Here is a 19,183-nt window from a genome sequence, read left to right as displayed (position 1 = left end):
GAACAGTTAGCCAAAGACTCAAAAAGTAATAGCAATTTTTTTTTAAGTACATCAGAAGCAGAAAGGCTGCTAAACAAGCTAACCTGGCTTGAGTGCTAAAGGAGCACTCAAGGACGATAAGGCCATTGCGGAGAAACTAAATGAATTCTTTGCATTGGTCTTCATGGCTGAGGATGTGAGTGAGATTCCCAAACCTGAGCCATTCTTTTTAGGTGACAGATCTGAGGAACTGTCCCAGATTGAGATATCATTAGAGGAGGTTTTGGAACAAATTAATAAATTAAACAGCAATAAGTCACCAGGACCAGATGGTATTCACCAAGAGTTCTGAAGGAACTCAAATGTGAAATTGCAGAACTACTAACTGTAGTCTGTAACCTATCATTTAAATCCGCTTGTGTACCAGATGACTGGAGGATAGCTAATGTGACGCCAATTTTTAAAAAGGGCTCCAGAGGTGATCCCGGCAATTACAGGCGTGTAAGCCTGACTTCAGTACCGGGCACACTGGTTGAAACTATAATAAAGAACAATATTGTCAGACATATAGATGAATGTAATTTGTTGAGGAAGAGTCAACATGGTTTTAGTAAAGGGAAATCATGCCTCACCAATCTACTAGAATTCTTTGAGGGGGATCAACAAGCATGTGGACCAAGGGGATCCAGTGGCTATAGTGTACTTAGATTTTCAGAAAGTCTTTGACAAGGTCCCTCAACAAAGGTTCTGAAGCAAAGTAAGCTGCCACGGGATAAGAGGGAAGTTGCTCTCATGGACTGGTAACTGGTTAAAAGATAGGAAACAAAGGGTAGGTATAAATGGTCAGTTTTCAGAATGGAGAGAGATAAATAGTGGTGTCCCCTAGGGGTCTGTTCTGGGACCAGTCCTATTCAACATACTCATAAATGATCTGGAAAAAGGGGTAGAGTGCGGTGGCAAAATTTGCAGATGATACAAAATTACTAAAGATAGTTAAGACCCAGGCAAAATGCGAAGAGCTACAAAAGGATCTCTCAAAACTGGGTGACTGGGCAACAAAATGGCAGATGAAATTTAATGTTGATAAATGCAAAGTAATGCACATTGGAAAGCATGATCCCAACTATACATATAAAATTATGGGGTCTAAATTAGCTCTTACCACCCAAGAAAGAGATCTTGGGGTCATTGTGGATAGTTCTCTGAAAACATCCACTGCATGTGCAGCGGCAGTCAAAAAAGCGAACAGAATGCTGCAAATAATTAAGAAAGGGATAGATAATAGGACAGAAAATATCATGTTGCTTCTATATAAATCCATGGTACACCCGCACCTTGAATACTGTGTGCAGATGTGGTCGCCCCATCTCAAAAAAGATATATTGGAATTGGAAAAGGTTCAGAAAAGGGCAACAAAATTATTAGGGGTATGGAACGGCTTGCGTATGAGGAGAGATTAATAAGACTGGGACGTTTCAGCTTGGAAAAGAGACGGCTAAGGGGAAATATGATTGAGGTCTATAAAATTATGACTGGTGTAGAGAAAGTAGATAAGGAAGTGTTGTTTACTACTTCTCATAACACAAGAACTAGGGGTCACCAAATGAAATTAATAGGCAGCAGGTTTAAAACAAATAAAAGGAAGTATTTCTTCACACAACACACAAACTGTGGAACTCCTTGCCAGAGGATGTTGTGAAGGCCAGGACCATAACAGGGTTCAAAAAAGAACTTGATAAATTCATGGAGGATAGGTCCATCAATGGCTATTAGCCAGGATGGGCAGGAATGGTGTCCCTAGCCTCTGTTTGCCAGAAGCTGAGAATGAGCGGCAGGGGATGGATCACTTGATGATTACTTGTTCTGTTCATTCCCTCTGGGGAACCTGGCACAGGCCACTGTCGGAAGACAGGATACTGGGCTTGATGGACCTTTGGTCTGACCAAGTAGGGCCATTCTTGTGTTCTTATGTCCCCAAACTGTGGAGTGCACCCCTCTCAGGAGGCACAGAGGGACATTCGGAGGGGGTGTGGCAGGGTCTGCGGGGAGGGAGCACCATCCAGCCCTGCTGGGCTCCCAGCTCTGTTCTGGCCCCGCCCCTAGCCGTGGCCCTGGCCCCGCCCCCAGCCTTGGCCCACGACTGTGGCCCAGCCGCAGCTCCGCACCTGGCCCCGGCCCCGGCCCCACTCCCAGCCTTGGCTCCCTTCCCGGCCCCAGACCTGGCCCCAGCTGTGGCCCCAGCCTCAGCACGCTTACCCCGTCCGTGTCTCCCACACCTCCCCAGGAGCCATGGCCCTGCTCCCAGCTCCGGGGGGAGGGCAGGGACGGTGCAGATAGGGATAATCGAGGACGTGACCCGGAAAAGTTTCAGGACCACTGATCTAGAAGCAAAGTGTCTGAACGACTGTGCTTAGCAGGCGTCTTCTTAGACCCAAGGTTTTTAGTCATGGTTTTAGAACTGTACTGTGAGTTCAATTAGAAGGTTTTAGGGGCCCAGGAGGGCCATAAGAAGTGATTGGAAGAAGACAGAGTGTCGAACTCTGGAGCCTTGTCTACACTAAAAATCTTTTCCAAAACATCCCACTATTGCTAACGCCATTTAATTTCCACCACTGTCAGCAACAGTGCGAGCAGAGAAGGCTGAAAAATTTCCCAATGAAAAAAAGAGGACACTTTTTTTTTTTTGCAAAACATAGAATCATAAAAATGTAGGGCTGGAAGGTACCTCAAGAGGTCACCTAGTTCAACCCCCTGCGCTAATGCAGAGCTGAGTAGACCATCCCTGACAGGTGTTTATCTAACCTGTTATTAAAAATCCCAATGATGGGGATTCCACAACCTCCCTTGAAAGCCTTTTCTAGGGCTTAATTATCTTTATAGTTAGAAAGTTTTTCTTAATGTCTAACCTAAATCGCCCTTGCTGCAGATAGTTTGCTGTTGTGCTTTTAATATTGTCTCTTTGAGAACAGCTCTTTTAACCTCTGTTTCCTTTAGATTTTCTTCCCATGGGACCTTACCTACCAATTCTTTGAGTTTGTTAAAGTTTGTTAACGTCTGCTTTTTTGAAGTCTGTTGTCCTTATTCTGAAGCTCTTACTGCTTCCTTTCCTTAGAATCATTAAATCTATCAATTTTTGACCTACATTGCCGTCATTCTTCACATTTGCAACCAATTCCTCCCTGTTGGTCAGAATCAGGGCTAAAATGTCTGTCTCCCTGGTTACTTCCTTAGACTTCTGAAACCAGAAGTTGTCCCCAATACATTCTAAGATCTTACTAGACATTTTATGATTTGCTATATTACTTTTCCATAGATGTCTGGATAGTTTAATCCCCAATTAATACCAAGTCTTGAGTTTTGGATATATCCCCACTAGGGCTGTCAAGCAATTAAAAAAATTAATCACGATTAATCGTGCTGTTAAACAATAATAGAATACCATTTATTTACATATTTTTAGATGTTTTCTACATTTTCAAATATGTTGATTTCAATTACAACACACAATACAAAGTGAGCACTGTACACTTTGTATTCTGTGTTGTAATTGAAATATATTACAAATACTTGCACTGTAAAAAACAAAAGAAATAGTATTTTTCAGTTCACCTAATACAAGTACTGTAGTGCAATCTCTTTATCATGAAAGTTTAACTTACAAATGTAGAATTATGTACAAAAAATAACTGCATTCAAAAATAAAACAATGTGAAACTTTAGAGCCTACAAGTCCACTCAGTCCTGCTTTTTGTTCAACCAATCACTCAGACAAACAAGTTTGGTTATAATTTGCAGGAGATAATGCTGCCCGCTTTTTGTTTACAATGTCACCTGAAAGTGAGATCAGATGTTTGCATGGCACTGTTGTAGCCGGTGTCGCAAGATATTTATGTGCCAGATGTGCTAAAGATTCATGTGTCCCTTCATGCTTCAACCACCATTCCAGGGGACACGCATCCGTGCTGATGACAGGTTCTGCTCCATAATGATCCAAAGCAGTGCGGAACGACACATGTTCATTTTCATCATCTGAGTCAGATGCCAGCAGCAGAAGGTTGATTTTCTTTTTTGGTGGTTCGGGTTCTGTAGTTTCCGCATCTGAGTGTTGCTCTTTTAAGACTTCTGAAAGCATGCTCCACACCTCATCCCTCTCAGATGTTGGATGGCACTTCAGATTCTTAAACCTTGGGTCGAGTGCTGTAGCTATTTTTAGAAATCTCACATTGGTACCTTCTTTGCGTTTTGTCAAATATGCTGTGAAAGTGTTCTTAAAACGAACATGTGCTGGGTCATCATCTGAGACTGCTATAACATGAAATATATGGCAGAATGTGGGAAAAACGAACAGGAGACATGCAATTCTCACCCCAAGGAGTTCAGTCACAAATGTAATTAACGCATTATTTTTTTAACGCGCATCATCAGCATGGAAGCATGTGCTTTGGTATGGTGGCCAAAGCATGAAGGGGTATACAAATGTTTAGCATGTCTGGCACATAAATACCTTGCACCATTGGCTACAAAAGTGCCATGCAAACGCCTGTTCTCGCTTTCAGATGACATTGTAAATAAGAAGCAGGCAGCATTATCTCCCGTAAATGTAAACAAGCTTGGACTGAGTGGACTTGTTTGCTCTAAAATTTTACATTGTTTGTATGCTCTAAAGTTTGTATGCTCTTAAGTTTTACATTGTTTTGTTTTTGAGTGCAGTTATGTAACACAAATGACAATTTTTTTTTTGTTACACTTTCACGACAAAGAGATTACAGTACTTGTATGAGGTGAATTGAAAAATACTTTCTTTGGTTTATCATTTTTACAGTGCAAATATTTGTAATAAAAATTAATACAAAGTGAGCACTGTACACTTTGTATTCGGTGTTGTAATCTAAATCAATATATTTGAAAATGTAGAAAAACATGAAAAATATTTTATACATTTCAATTGGTATTCTATTGTTTAACAGTGTGATTAAGCGCGATTCATTTTTTTAATCGCGTTTAATTTTTTGGAGTTAATTGCGTGAGTTAACTGCAATTAATCAACAGCCCTAATCCTCATCTTTCATGTTCCCGCCTTTCATCCAGCTCTGTTAGTCCCAGTGTGTGTGGCCAGTAATGGCTGACACCATTTTAAGAATCATGTTGATTAGATTTGCTTCAGACACAGTTAGATGGTACAGAATGGCTCAGCAGCTGGTGGACCATTTGTATTAGGATGCCTAACATAACTAACATTGGTGCAGCCAAACTGGTGTTAACAATAGTGGGAAATAGAGTAAATCAATGGGATTTTCTAATGACTTCACTGAGAGTTAGGGCAAGCCTTTAATGATGAATGGCTTGAGATGCTGAGCTCGCATCCTTGTACCGTGTTATTAATGGCACTAAATATGCACCAATATGGGAATTGGTAAAAGTGCATAAAATCTGTATGACATTGGATTAAAATCAATAGCCATGTGCCTACAGAGACAGAGGCATTAAAATGACTTGATATGCTAAATCCATACTAAAATGATTATTGTAGATTAATGCAGGGAAGACGCATAAGAGATGTTCAAAGATCATGAGAGAGGGATGCCAAGTAATGTTAATCAGTGGGCATTTATGAAACAGCTTTATATTAAATGTCCTAAGTGTCGTCCTATATGGAACAGAGCTTTGGGAAAATAAGAAGTCCATTCAACACAAACTGAACTGCTTTCAATGCAGGAGTCCGTGCAGAATATTCCAAGTAGGCCGGACTTATAGAAGAAGTAATGAAGAGATCCTAAAATGGGCACAATTGCCTACAACAACGCAAGGAGTATGGAAGAAGAGATGGGACTTACTTTTAAGGATGTCTGATAATAGGCTACCCAAATGAGCATTTCTTTGGCAACCCGAGGGCAAGAGATGGGGAGGTCTACCTAGAGGCACACTCCATAGCACAATAATGCCTGAAGTGTCGTCGTTGCCTCTGAATATAGAGGATCTAGAAAAACAAGCCCAGGATAGGGATGATTAGTGCCATTAGACTTCTGCCTTGTGCTCCTGATGGTGCGGGAAGGCTAATGATGACAATATTACATTTTGCATATGTGAGGGCGCAGAGTGGGGGAGCAGACACTGTTTGATAAGCAAACTACTGTAATTATACTAGGTTCAATAGAAGGCTGTTTGATAAATGGTCACTGGACACAGGTAGAGCACTCATGTGAATAAGCAAAGCAGTTTGTTGCACTGTCTGGCTTATACTAAGGGTGTGTATATAAAACATTGTACACCACTAATCTAGTGCCCTGGTTTTCCATTGCTGAGTATCCATTCCTTTTCTAAGAAGGGAAGAATTCAGGGCTCAACTTGTTCTTGATCCCCCAGGCACAGTAGGAAGAGTAGTAGCAATTTCTATGATGTTTTTAAAGCTTGGTCAGTGGGGACTAACCTGGAGTTTGGTAGAGGAAAAAAATATTTTAGAATACAAAATACTATTCGAAGTACCTCACTGCAATTCAATGTCAGTGTTTTCAGTCTATGCTGCTGTTTTCAGAGGTTTATAAAAATGACCATAAATATTCACTCTGCACTTATACTTGGCACAACAGTTCGGAGCCCTAAACAAATTGATTTTTTAATGTCTTTTATTACCACACTCGATTAAAAATTTAAAATGAGTTGTGCCCTTTTAGAAGATAAAAATGGGGCCATAAAACTGCGTTTTTGTGCTTTAATCCTGATATTTTGTCCTCTACTAGTACAGGATTGGCTTGGATTTAAACCAGGATGTTTTTTAAGTTTCCACGTGCACATTTAGTGAGGATTTTAGTGGCCCCCATGTTGTATAGTGTGTGGATTGTACAGTTCCCTGAAAGGCAGGCTTGCGCACTACTGTGAGTTTACAGCAAAGAGTACAAACGATATGGCTTGCATTTTCAAAAGTGACTTGTGATGTTGAGTTCCTCGGTTACTGGATGCCCAACCTGAGACGTCTTTTAAAGGGGTCTAGTGTTCAGAAGTGCTGAGCTCCCGCCCTCTGAAAATCAGGCCAGTTTAAGGTGTCTCCAGCGGGGCATGGTGAATCACTAGGCACTTTTGAAAATTTAGGTTTGTGTTTAAAAAAAAAAAAGGGGGGCTAATGATATGTGAAAAACTTTTAAGTCTCCTTCAGTATTGTTATGATGTGTGTAAGGTATTAAGAATGACATGGGCCAATACTTGCGGATATGATCGAACTGTGAATGAGAGTATAAGCCAGTTTATCATGAGACAGTATTTCACAGGTTATAAGTCCCTAAATATTGGATGTACACCATAGTAGGAATGTCTCATTTGTTACCATTGATTTTTAGTGAATCTTCCACCACCACTCCCAGCATCATGCACTAAAAGCGTTTCCAAAGTTCTGAAAGGACATTTTAAAAAATGAACAATAGAGGGCAGAATTGTGGATATAATCCACCCTAATTGAACATTTTGAATGTTGTGTGTATTTAACCCAGTGTCTCTTGCTTTCTGACTGTTTATAACTCATGCTCTGTTGTGCAATGCTTGAGTATACAGCCCTTGCCCCAGGATCCCCAGTTTCTCTTCATTTTGCTTATGAGAGTTGTGTGCTATCCACCAAACGCCCACTGCACTCTCTTCACAGTTACACAATCTCTGTTGCATAGCTTGTCTGATTTCATTAAAGATAGTCCATATTACTGCAGTTCGTTTCTTTTCAATGTAATCAGGGAATTGTCACAGATCATCTCTGAGGAATTGGTGTGTGAACAAATTCTCAAGATGTCACTATGCATGTCCATGTTTGGGAATTTCCCATGGAAGTATGTTGGTGTTTTTAATTATTGTTCTCTGGAATGCGCTTTTTTTAGAATACCACCCATTATGGTTTATCTTGTATGTGTGCTTCCTTTGATAACTACTGTCTGAGTCATGTGGTCAGCATTGATCTCTTTATCTCATTTGTTTCTGTTTTAACACAGATTGCTCGTACATCTTTACGGCCGGCATATCCATCTCAGGTGCACTTTTCATCCCATTGTTTTGTATCTCTCTCTCTTTAATGTTGTTTTCCTTACATCCTCCTAATGTTTTGTCTAATGAGTGTTATCAATTTTAACCTAGTTGTCTTGCTTATTGTGTTTATCTTTTCTAGTATTATTTACATGTTTTAATTGCTTTTTCATCTTTTCCGTGTATTAATAGAGATTGGTTTTGCTTAATTTTAATGTCACTTTAAGATTGCATTAATTTTTCAGATTTTGATATATTAAAACATAAAATGCACATGTGTGAGCGGGTCTTATCTGGAAACAATCATTTTTCTTTTGAATTCAACCCTGAATTCATATTAGGCAGGGATTTAATTTGTAAGTACTTGCTGTTGTACCAGTGTTGCAAACATGCACATGAGTAATTACATTGAGTATCATGGGACAGCCCCCATATATAAATATTTGCAGGATTGGGGCCCAAATTATTTGTTTCAGAACCCATTCCTGCTTGATTAGGACCTGAACTGTGGAGCACTCTTCTTGGGCTTGCCTCGAAATCTGTAATACCTTTGGAAACGGGCCCGTTTGCCCGCCTTGTGTTTTTTTTTTTTTAATCTGCACCACAGATAATTGCGACTGACTCATTGCTTATTATTTTAAGTTGGTGCAGCACATTCCAGAAGCAAGTCTGAACTACCAGAAGGTGCCTCCCGGGTCAACAGGATTCAAGGATTTTGATCAAAATATGAATGACAATAGAGAAGAGGATCCCTCGAGAAAAACGAGGGCAAGAAACCGAGAGGAGGCAGGTTTTTTTTCTCCTGTACTTTATAAGCTTGTATATAATACTGTAAGTTGCAACCCATATGTCTATACTTCCTAACTAGCTAGCTGAGGGAATTCAAAGAACTCCAGTGCTCAGGAGTCCTTGACTTTGTAACTATAGAAATACCTGTTTAGAAAAACCCTTATACACCTCTACCTCGATATAACGTGACCCGATATAACACGAATTTGGATATAACGCGGTAAAGCAGTGCTCCGGGGGGGGGGGGGGGGGGGGCTGCACACTCTGGTGGATCAAAGCAAATTCAATATAACGCGGTTTCACCTATAACGCGGTAAGATTTTTTGGCTCCCGAGGACAGCGTTATATCGAGGTAGAGGTTTAATGGATGCAGGGTAGAGTTCTCTTTTTGATGTAAAACACTAATAGAAACCTGAGAATTCTACTAAAAGGAACCAGGAAGCTATGGAACAAGATTTTCAAAAGTCACTAGTGATTGTAAGCGCCACACTCTTTGGGTGCCCAATCTGAAACTTCTTAGAAAGGCCTTGTTTTCAGCACTATCTGAAAATTGGGCCTTTTTTGAAAGGTGCATCAAGTTCAGCACCCACAACTGCTAGATTCTGAAAATCTTGGCCCTCCAGTCAGTATTTGTACTTCATGTTTTTGCAGCTGGTACATAGCCAGTAAGACCACTCATAGAACAAGATAATATTCAGGGGTGGCAGAAGCTAGACCTTACTAATGAGCTTCTGCACTGGGTTTGGGTGTCCTGCCATGGCCTACTCATTGTATTCACCCTAACCCTCAGTAAAGCATGAGCAGCTCTAGATTCTATCCCCCCAAATGCTCCATTTTAGGATAGCAGTACAATAAGATGTGATGTCTACTGGCTATTCCAATTGAGGTCTTGCCAAGTAAACTGGAAAGATTGCCCCCAGAAGGCTTGGGAGTCTCTGGCGTATAGGATACTGACTGGTGTGCTGTGAGTTTTTTATTAGATGGGTTAAGCTGATTGCAATGAGAATGTAAAGCTTTCATTCAAAAGGCCATGGATACAGTATGGTCAAGAGACTTGGGTATATTGTTTTTTTCACAGCAGGTTGTAACATTGCTTTTCCAAGACTAACGCTGCGAAAGTAACTTGGTTTTGAGCTACCATATGAAAACACATTGAACATTTGCAATGGGGGTTTTCTGTTTTTGTCTTTAAAACCATGGGAGGACTTCAGTGATTGGTTTTTTAAAAAACAACAACGCTTGAACAGTTTTATAACTGAAAACAATTCTGCAGGCCTCTCTTCCTTTACTCTTTAAAATAAAATCTTAACAGATTAGTGCTAATCCCCTCAGTGAAGTACTGCAATAAAGCTGCTTTTTCGCTCATCTCCTGTTGAGTTTTAAACGTGATCCAGATTCAGGAAGCCTCAACTGAAATGCTACCATCTCCAGTTGAAGAAACAAACTCTTTTGACACAACCAGTATAATATAAAAATGGTAGCTATGAGGGCACATTTTCAATATGATCTGATCTGTTACATTTTAGGTCATCTTTGACAACCTGATGTTGAACCCAGTGTCTCAATTATCCCATGCGATCCGTGAAAATACAGAAAACCTGGCTGAAAAAATGAAGTAAGCTTTTAGCTCTGATCTGGAATGTTCTCTTGCCTGTTGAGTTGTTCCAAGGAAGGGCGTGATTAATTTATTACTTATGAAAGGTACTGGATTGTCATCCCTGGAAACTGTGGTTGCCTGTACACAGAAGGGGAAGAGCACAGACTGCAAAAATAGAAAAAGGTTTTTACTTCCCTCCTCCGTTTCATAGGCTTGTCCTGTAGCATAGTCTGTCCCTAGATAACTGAAGCCTTGACCCAGCTTCGTAACGCAATGTGAGGATGTTTGTATAAAAATGTAAAGTTCACTGTATATGGCACAACTAACTTTGTTATGGAGGACAGTGTCCAAATGATGGCAACTCAGAGTACATGCCTATTCTGTACTGCCTTCCTGATGCATCTTAGCCTTCCCTGGAGGAATCTCGCCTATGAGAAGACGGGGAACTCATTCTCTATTCCGTTCAGTCCATGGACCCCCCCCATTCCAAAACTCCCAGCGTGTCTGCAGATTGTGATGGTGTTTGTTGTGATGCCCTCTTGGAACAAGATTGTCAGCTCCTAGGCCTTAGGACAGGCAGCGGGTGGGGAATGACTTTTGGTTGCTTGTGAGCTAGATTCAAAGTGGAGATGAAAGGCCCTTTATCTCATCACTAATCTACAGAACCCCGTTGTTGCTATGTTTTGTGTCAATTGTACACTGTAAACAAATGTAAAGGATATATTTTTGGTGGGCATTTTGTAAAAGGTCCAATCTTGTGTGCTTCAGAATTGTGTTTCAGAACACTGAAAGGACCTGGGAGGAGATGGAGGCCAAAATTAACTCGGAAAACGAAGTGCCAATTTTAAAGACCTCAAACAAGGTAACGTGTTTGTGCTTAAGTAAGCTTCTTGGCACCTTGTTTATTTCTTAAGAGAAGTCTTTGCCTAACAATTTATGGACTTAGGCTGAGATTTTCAGAGCAGTTAGATGCCCGGCTTGCATTGAATTTTAATGGGATTTGGTTGCCTAACTTCTTTAGACTCTTCTGAAAGTCCCAGCCTCGACTTTGAATGTAAACATAAAAGTGACACATAGTCACTGTAAAAGAATTTTCCATTGTAAGTAAAAAAAAAAAAAAAAAAAAAAATTAAGAAACCAAAGCAGTGAGCTTCAGAACCAACCAAGCCTATTTCCTAAATTTTTATTAGTCCAAATGTATATATTGAACTTCCTCCTTCTTCTGTTTTACGGTGTGACTATTATATAGTCTCATACTGTTATTTTAATGTCAACTTCACCTATGCCTCCCCTTTATTAGTCTTCAAGGACCCAGTCTTGCTAAGAGAGGCACAAACACAGATTCTTGTCTAACTACCACTCTTCTCAGTGTCTCCCACCAGTGTAGCTCCATTGATGATAGCACGAGCGTAAATGGGGCATAGGCGTTTTCACCATCGTGTTCTCTTCATTTACCACGGTTACACAAAAGAGTGGTAAAAATGTTGGTGCCCCAGTCAACGTTCTCTGTACTCCTGCACAGACTCCTGTTTTCATTAATAGGACTCCCTTGGGAGCAATGCAAAGATCTAAGAACATGCTTAATTATTGGGCTCAGTGAAACCACTCATGTTTAAAGCTAAGGATGTGCATAAGTCTTTACAGGATCAGGGGCTAAGTGTCTGCACTCGCAGACCCCTTTGCATTATTGGGCCATAAATGTCTGGCCAACAGCTATAGTCTCAAATAAAAATTCTAGTCCAATGCACATTTTTACTGAGTGGCTTGGTAGTGATTTTTCAGATATGGCAGACCAAATCCCACTGGTGTTTGCCCAGATAAGCGTGTTATTTTGATGCTCAGTAACACAGTAGCTTGAGAAAATTCAGAACGAAATATGAATTTACCTAATCAGAAAAAGGTAGAATAACAAGGTATTCTATGTAGGCTTGATTCCTAAAGTAGCTGAATGTTTGGTTGGTTAGTTAACTGATCTTTTTGGTGTATTTGTTTCTAGGAAATCAGCTCTATCCTAAAGGAGCTAAGAAGAGTTCAGAAACAGCTGGAAGGTTGGTAATTTTAAAATGTTCTCAATTTCTCTCTTAAATGTACATGACTAGTACAAAATAAAGTACCATTGTAACTTGTTGTGATTTGCTTTGTCAATTTAAACTCTGTAAACGTAAAGCACTCATTCATTTTATGCATGCATTGCTCCTCAATATATACAAACAGAAGACGTATAAGTGATGGATTGTTCTTGTGTTGCAAACATAAGAAAGTTACTGACTTCTGAAATGCTGTAGTTATTGCTGTAGAAATGGTTAATTCACAATAATTAGGACTTGACCACAAGATGGACAAGCCAAGGCTTCTGTTGTTCAGACCCCCACATGGCTGACAGCCCTATTCAGCCAATAAGTCATGCCATATTTTCGTACTACTTTTACGCAAGTGTTCGTGTTGACTTGAATCCATTATGGAAGGAGCCACGCTATAGAGATAACAATATGAGCTGAATGCCTGACCCTTGTTTCATTTTAATAGTTAAGAAAATGTTAAAAACGTCTTATTGGTGAGTGATTGGCGTTTGGCAGGTGTTTCTCTTTTTCCAGTGTAAACAGAAAACGTCAAGTCCTAATGGTAAAGGTCAATTTTGGAGGGGTTTTTATTTTTTTGCTTATTAAAATTGCTTGGGCCCAAGGATAATTATAAAGAAGGTGGAGTGCAGTCATGGGGAGGGGGGAACAAACTGTGATTAACTGGGCACAAGAGTCGTCTAGAATTCTGAAGGTGAGAGAGTTTCTGTGTAGAAATGCTGCTGAGTGCAGCTAATATGCATCTTTCTATTTCTTTTCTCCTTCCCCAGTTATAAATGCTATCATTGACCCCAGTGGGAACTTGGATGTAGTTGCTACTAACAAAGCGTCCTCTGCTGCTACACAGTCTACAACCACTAAAGTCAGGACTGCTAACCATTCTGGCTCCGCGTTGGAGATTTTGTCACCAGTACAGATGCGAAATTACATCCAGAAATCGAACTGTGGATCTTCTAGCCTACAAGATGCTAATTTCATTCCAGATGGAGAGAAATACGTGATCTGATACAATATTTTATATTGCTATCATACTGTCATTTACTGTGGCGTTAGTTTTGTGTCCGAGTGGTTGTGGACAGTTCGTATGGAGCAGTTGTTTAGATTGCTAACACATTACACACACACACACACACACACACACACACACACACACACACACACAACACACAAAAAACTATGCTGTGTGGGTGAATGGCAAGTCTGTGTATGCCTTTTGAACAAGACTAGCACTGTGGAGCAGCACATATTCAGCATAGAGGCAAACTCTGATTTTTACAATACAACTCACTTAAATTCTTCCAATGTGCCATAAAAAACAGGCTTTGCATATCCTCCATTTGCTACTGCCGAAGCTCTAAAGTGTTCTTGGATTAGCCTGTTTATAATTCTCAGTTACTGGTAGTTCAGTTGTAACAAGGCTCTGTTTAAAAAAGAAGTGTACTTTTTTTTGATTGGCGCTACATTTTGGACTGATTTTAAAAATAAAGCATTACAGTTCTATTGGAATCAACTTGCATACCTAGCAGTATATTGGTGCAATACAGTGGGTTTCTATAAGGAACTCTGTTTTTGTTGTATGAAAATTGTTTTCGGTGTTTGCAAAAAAAAAAAAAAAAAAAAAAAAGGAAGGAACCACTTTGAATCTATGTGCATCATGCTTTCAATCCAAAACCTTTGTTTTTCTATTGAGAAGGTGTAAAATTTCTAATATAGTTGTAGATTCTGAACATATTTCAGGCACAAAGCGTCAAGTATACAGATGTAGATTAGCCTTATAAATGAGAAGGTCAGTTTTTATAGTTGAGCTTGCCAAATTCTCATTATTTCAGTATAATCGCTGTCTGAAACTTTTTTTGAAAATATAATAATAATAGTCTTTCATATTGAGCTGCAAATTCTCCTGAATGAGCTAAAGAGCAAGTTGTCTGTGATCAGCCAATTACTAAGAAAAACATCTGTTCCATTGGCTCATGTAATAAACGTAATTACACAATGGCTGTGAACTAATATTCACTCTACAGCACTCAAAATAATGGCTTGAGTGTGGCTCTGCCTTTACTGATAGTGTTGTCATGAGATTTTTCATGTCCAGTTACGCATGAATACACACCATCCTGTTGTATTCTCGAGAACCTACCCAACAGTGTGAAGCTGCTGGTGTTACAATGCATTGGTATGACTCTTTTGGTCCATTAGAATCTTAGGAACACTAAGGATTATTTTGCAGCAGCATTGAGAGTATACTGTAAAATTAGCTTTTTATATCCCATCTGTCAATCGAGCTGCCAAATTCTAAACAAAGTATTTGAGTGGCTTTTTGGAGAGTCTGTTTGATGCATGCAGTGTGCAAACTGGAATCTGTCTCTGTTGCATTAATTCCTCTTGACTGAAAAACAGTGATCAGGAAAAGAAAGTGTATCTGCAGAGTTGTGGGAAATACACTTACTGATGGAGGTAAGCAAACTAAATTCTGCTACTCACTCATACAGTGTATAATTTTGCTAATGAAAATAGCTTCCCAAGCTCGATTGCTCTTTATGTGCTGGCTTCACATTGGGGGGCGGGGGAGGAGGGGTCGGGTTGGTTTCATAATTGGGTCAGTTAATTGACCTTTTCTCCTAGGATTTTGCTAAAGTGTCAATTAAATAAGTATAATTAAATAACTGGGCTGCTCACACCGTGTTTAGTGTACTAGCAAATGGCAGGATTCTGCTTCAAGTGCCACCAGAGGGAGTTTTCCATTGATTTAAACAAAAGCAGTCCCAAAGGAAGAGTGTGCTGGTTTGCCATGCTAGTGTGTCTTGCGAGCCTGCAAGGTTTTGCGTGGGGGGGAAATAGTGCAGTTTTGCTACCAATGTATCCAACAGAGAACATGGCTCGTCCGCTCCTATGGATATTTGGAGGAATATACTGGACTTCATATGAACACTATGATGATGGAAGTAAAATTTACTTTGCAAAATAACTAGGAACTTGGCCTTTAAGTTTCTCTGGCTGCCTGTTATGTTAATGCTGTCTCATTGTTCCAATGTATCCTTTTGAAATACTTGCCTGTGTCCTTAGTTAATATCATAAATAGTGGTATGGCTCTTGACACACGGTAATTCGTTTTCAAAAGTCTCCTTGGTGAGGGTCTGATCCAGCAATGTGCTGACTCCGACTCATTGGGAGTTGAAGGGCTTCAGCAACATAGTCCACTGCAGTAGACAGGTGTGTGTTTGAGTTACTCATCAATATCAGATTTTATTATTTGTTTCTACTTTTTACTACATTGTCCCATCCTCGTGGCTATGCTCTAGTGGTTTTGTTTCTTGACAACGTATCCTTGATGTGACTTCCATTTACTTTCACTTGGAAACTTACTAGTTTCTACTTTCATGAAGTGACCCATCAGAGATGAATTTTCTCCCTTTGCTGTTCCTCTGTTCTTGGTACCCAAATATCTTCATTGCTGGTTGTGTAAACCCAGAAATATGGTACCTTTAAGAAACAATTGGAAATAAAGCTGGAGTCATGAATCTCTAAAAGTTTTAGTCTGGGGGCAGGGAAAAGCACAACCTGATTTTGTTTCATTTTGAATAATTTGTTCAGTGTGATATAAAAAAAAACCCTGTTTCCCGGCATAAAGTTCTTACTGAGAATTTTTCAAGACTATTTTAATTGCAGTCCTGGTACGTAATCGTTTTGGTGCTGAAATGTAACAAATATATTTGAGGTACTTAATTAATCTGAAGTATACCTCATTCTGCATTTGTCTGTTAGAATTAAGCCAAAGAGCAAGCCACATAATTATAAACCATTAGCCAAGGTTTGGTCTTATAAGCAGTATTCTGTGACAACAACAATAAAAAGCCTGTACAGTTCTGATGTGAGTATCACAAGCATTTAGGGTCTGATCCAATGGCTGTTAGAGACAGTGGAAAGATTCCTATTGACTTTAATGGGCATTGGGTCAACCTTTAGTTGGTTATCTTTCAGTGAGCTTGATGTGTGCTCTACTGACCCAATAGTCATTCATACAGTAAATTGTTTTCATATTTGTTGTATTTACATTTAAAAAATTAGGCTGGCATTTTCAAACAAGTCTAAGGAAGTTAAGCACCCAGCCCTGATTAAACCTTTCCGGGACGTGGATGCTAACACACTTAGGCGCCTTTGAAAATCCCAGCCTTTGTTCTTTTACTATACTTGAAAACTGTGCTCTCATTTAGATTGTTTTCGGATGTTAAACTCTTGAGACTTCATGATGATGGAATGAATGTAAATCCTTGGGAGAATGCATCAGTGCTTTGCGAGCAAGAACCTAAGTGTGTCTACAGTACCGTCGTGTTGTGGTCATGCTAAGAGTGTGAATAAAGCCTAAGTCATCCTTGAATATTTTAATAAAGAAAAACCTTACAGAATGTTTACATACAGCCTACTGAAAAAAGTGTTTAAAATATATAAGTGCAAGATTCTACTAGTTTTTTCTTCATTTTTGCAGATCACACTAGATATTTTTAAAATTCAGCAAATACGTGTAATGATTTTGCAAAAAAAAAAAAAAAAGAAAGAAAAGTTAACTACCTGTTTACTTTGGATGTGCCCTGTGCTGAATTGTGCCTATCTGACTATCTGCTGTTGTTATGCTGCCGATTCTGCTGTTCTAAACTCTTCACTGGATCATTCCATTTGCATGCAACACAAATGCAAGCTGTATGAGAGTAAAGCTGAAACACGTTTGTATAACTTGAATTGATCAATGACTGTCTCTCTCTTTTTTTCCACACTCTCTTCTCAAAATGTTGTATATAATTTTGATTCCTATTTCTCCCACCCTGTTTCTTTCTCTTGTTTTTTGAATGGTAATTTATTTTGTTTTGATGATAGACAGTATCTGTACATTTTGTTCCAAGGTGATATTGTGGCTGTCTTTAAAAATAAATTGTTATTTTATATAATTTTATCATAAAATTTCTTTAATAAATCATTCTTTTATCATGTGACAAATATGATTCTGGGTTGTTGGTTTTTTTGAGAATTAATTTTGATATGGGAAAATATTTGGAGAATTAAACTATTGATCTTACACTGCCCCTTATAATGGCATGAAGGATCATATTGCTACATAGTAACAAACACAATTGGAGTCTCTTACAACTACATTGTTGCCTACATAGAGCACCCATTTAATGCACACAGATTCACCCATGTGGATTCAGTTGCAGGATGGGGGCCTGAAAATCACCTTCTGTTCTGAGGCCCTTTTCTTACTTCTGAATATTTGGTGGGTTTGCGTTGCATTGCAGTTGTCGGGACACAATTCGTTTGCTGCAATTAATGAGGGTATTTTTAAGGTTTGAACCCAGCTCTATTTTATATGCCCTGCCCCCATTTAATCCTTTGGGTTAAGGTCTATCCCTGCCTGAATTCTGCGTCCTCTCTCACACTGCTGAAAAGGCATCATTTTCTCCTGCTCAGCCTAAGGAGCTCTCACCACTATGATCAGTACAGAAGTGGAGCTTTGTTTCAGCTTCCTCGGTCATGTCCAAGTTTCTGAACAAAGCAGCATGATGGAACACGCATGGCAGATGCAACATCGTGTGATGAGTTGTTTCAGCAATGAATCAAAGTATTACAAAAGTCAATCCCATTTTTTCCGTCTATTAGGGGCCTGATGCAAAGCCCAACTGAAATCAATGGGAGTCTGTCCATTGACCCCAACAGCCTTTGGATCAGGCCTTTGAGAACTGGACATTTTATTTTTAACAAACTAGATTTGGCTTTTTTCACCAGCAATGGGTTTTGTCAAATGTTCCTGCCTCTTTAAAAATGCTTCCTCTAGCTCTGCTGGTGTCATAGGTGCTGGAAATGGAGGGGCGGGGGGTGCTGCACCCCCGGCTTGAAGGAATAATAACAACCTAAATACATGGTTTCCGCCTTCAGCACCCCCACTATAGCAATTGTTCCAGCACCACTGGCTAGTGTAATCTTTTACAGAAGGTACGTCTACACTACCCGCTGGATCGGCGGGTAGCGATCGATCTATCGGGGATCGATTTATTGCGTGTAGTGTAGACGCGGTAAATCGATCCCCGATCACTCTCCCGTCAACTGCTGAACTCCAGCTCGGCGAGAGGCAGAAGCAAAGTCGACGGGGGAGCCGCGGCGTGCCGCGAGGACGCGAATTAAGTAATTTTAATTCGATCTAAGATACGTCGACTTCAGCTACGCTATTCTCGTAGCTGAAGTTGCGTATCTTAGATCGATTCCCCCCTCCCCAGTGTAGACCAGGCCAGAGAGAGAGAGAGACACCCTTACATCCCCTAAAATACGGCACCGATTGTACCTTACTGTGACACTCTCCACACCCTGACTTAGCAGCATTGAGCAATATTTCTGAGTGTTTTAAATGCCATGCCAAGTGCCCTTTGAAACAAAGGGGCAGCCATTTCAGTCATTTTTAATAAGTCGTTGCTGAATAAAAATAAGATGTGAAACTGCTGCCAAAACTACTCGCTCAGTGATGAAGGCCATTATCATTCACTTTTAAATCTTACCAGAGGAAAGGCAGAAGCAGCTATCACTACTGCTTACCGCTGAGTACAGCAGTCAGTTGAAATCCTGCCATGCTCTTTCAACCTTTCCTGGCCGGTGTGAGACAGATACGTGGCCTGATTCCCCCATAATCTTACAGGAGTAGCTCAGTGGGATTGGGGATTACTCCCGTCTTTAAGGGTTTGCAGCATCCGTCCATATTTGC

The 19,183-nt window shown here is 40.0% G+C and overlaps 1 protein-coding gene across 1 annotated transcript in view; it reads left to right on the top strand.

The window, feature by feature from the left end:
• The window catches only part of CEP170B (centrosomal protein 170B), an 82,779-nt gene extending 69,332 nt beyond the window's left edge, over positions 1-13,447 (top strand). Inside the window, exons 14-18 of the mRNA XM_065402580.1 lie at positions 8,620-8,763; positions 10,293-10,381; positions 11,132-11,225; positions 12,360-12,411; positions 13,212-13,447. Coding sequence (XP_065258652.1) covers positions 8,620-8,763; positions 10,293-10,381; positions 11,132-11,225; positions 12,360-12,411; positions 13,212-13,447 — 615 coding nt within the window. The remainder of the gene's footprint in view (positions 1-8,619; positions 8,764-10,292; positions 10,382-11,131; positions 11,226-12,359; positions 12,412-13,211) is intronic.
• Positions 13,448-19,183: the final 5,736 nt, after the last annotated feature.

The sequence above is a fragment of the Emys orbicularis genome, chromosome 4 (assembly GCF_028017835.1).
Source record: "Emys orbicularis isolate rEmyOrb1 chromosome 4, rEmyOrb1.hap1, whole genome shotgun sequence".
NCBI lineage: Eukaryota > Metazoa > Chordata > Testudines > Emydidae > Emys > Emys orbicularis.
Note: the sequence above shows the minus strand (reverse complement) of the source record. Positions and strands in the feature narration are given on the sequence as shown.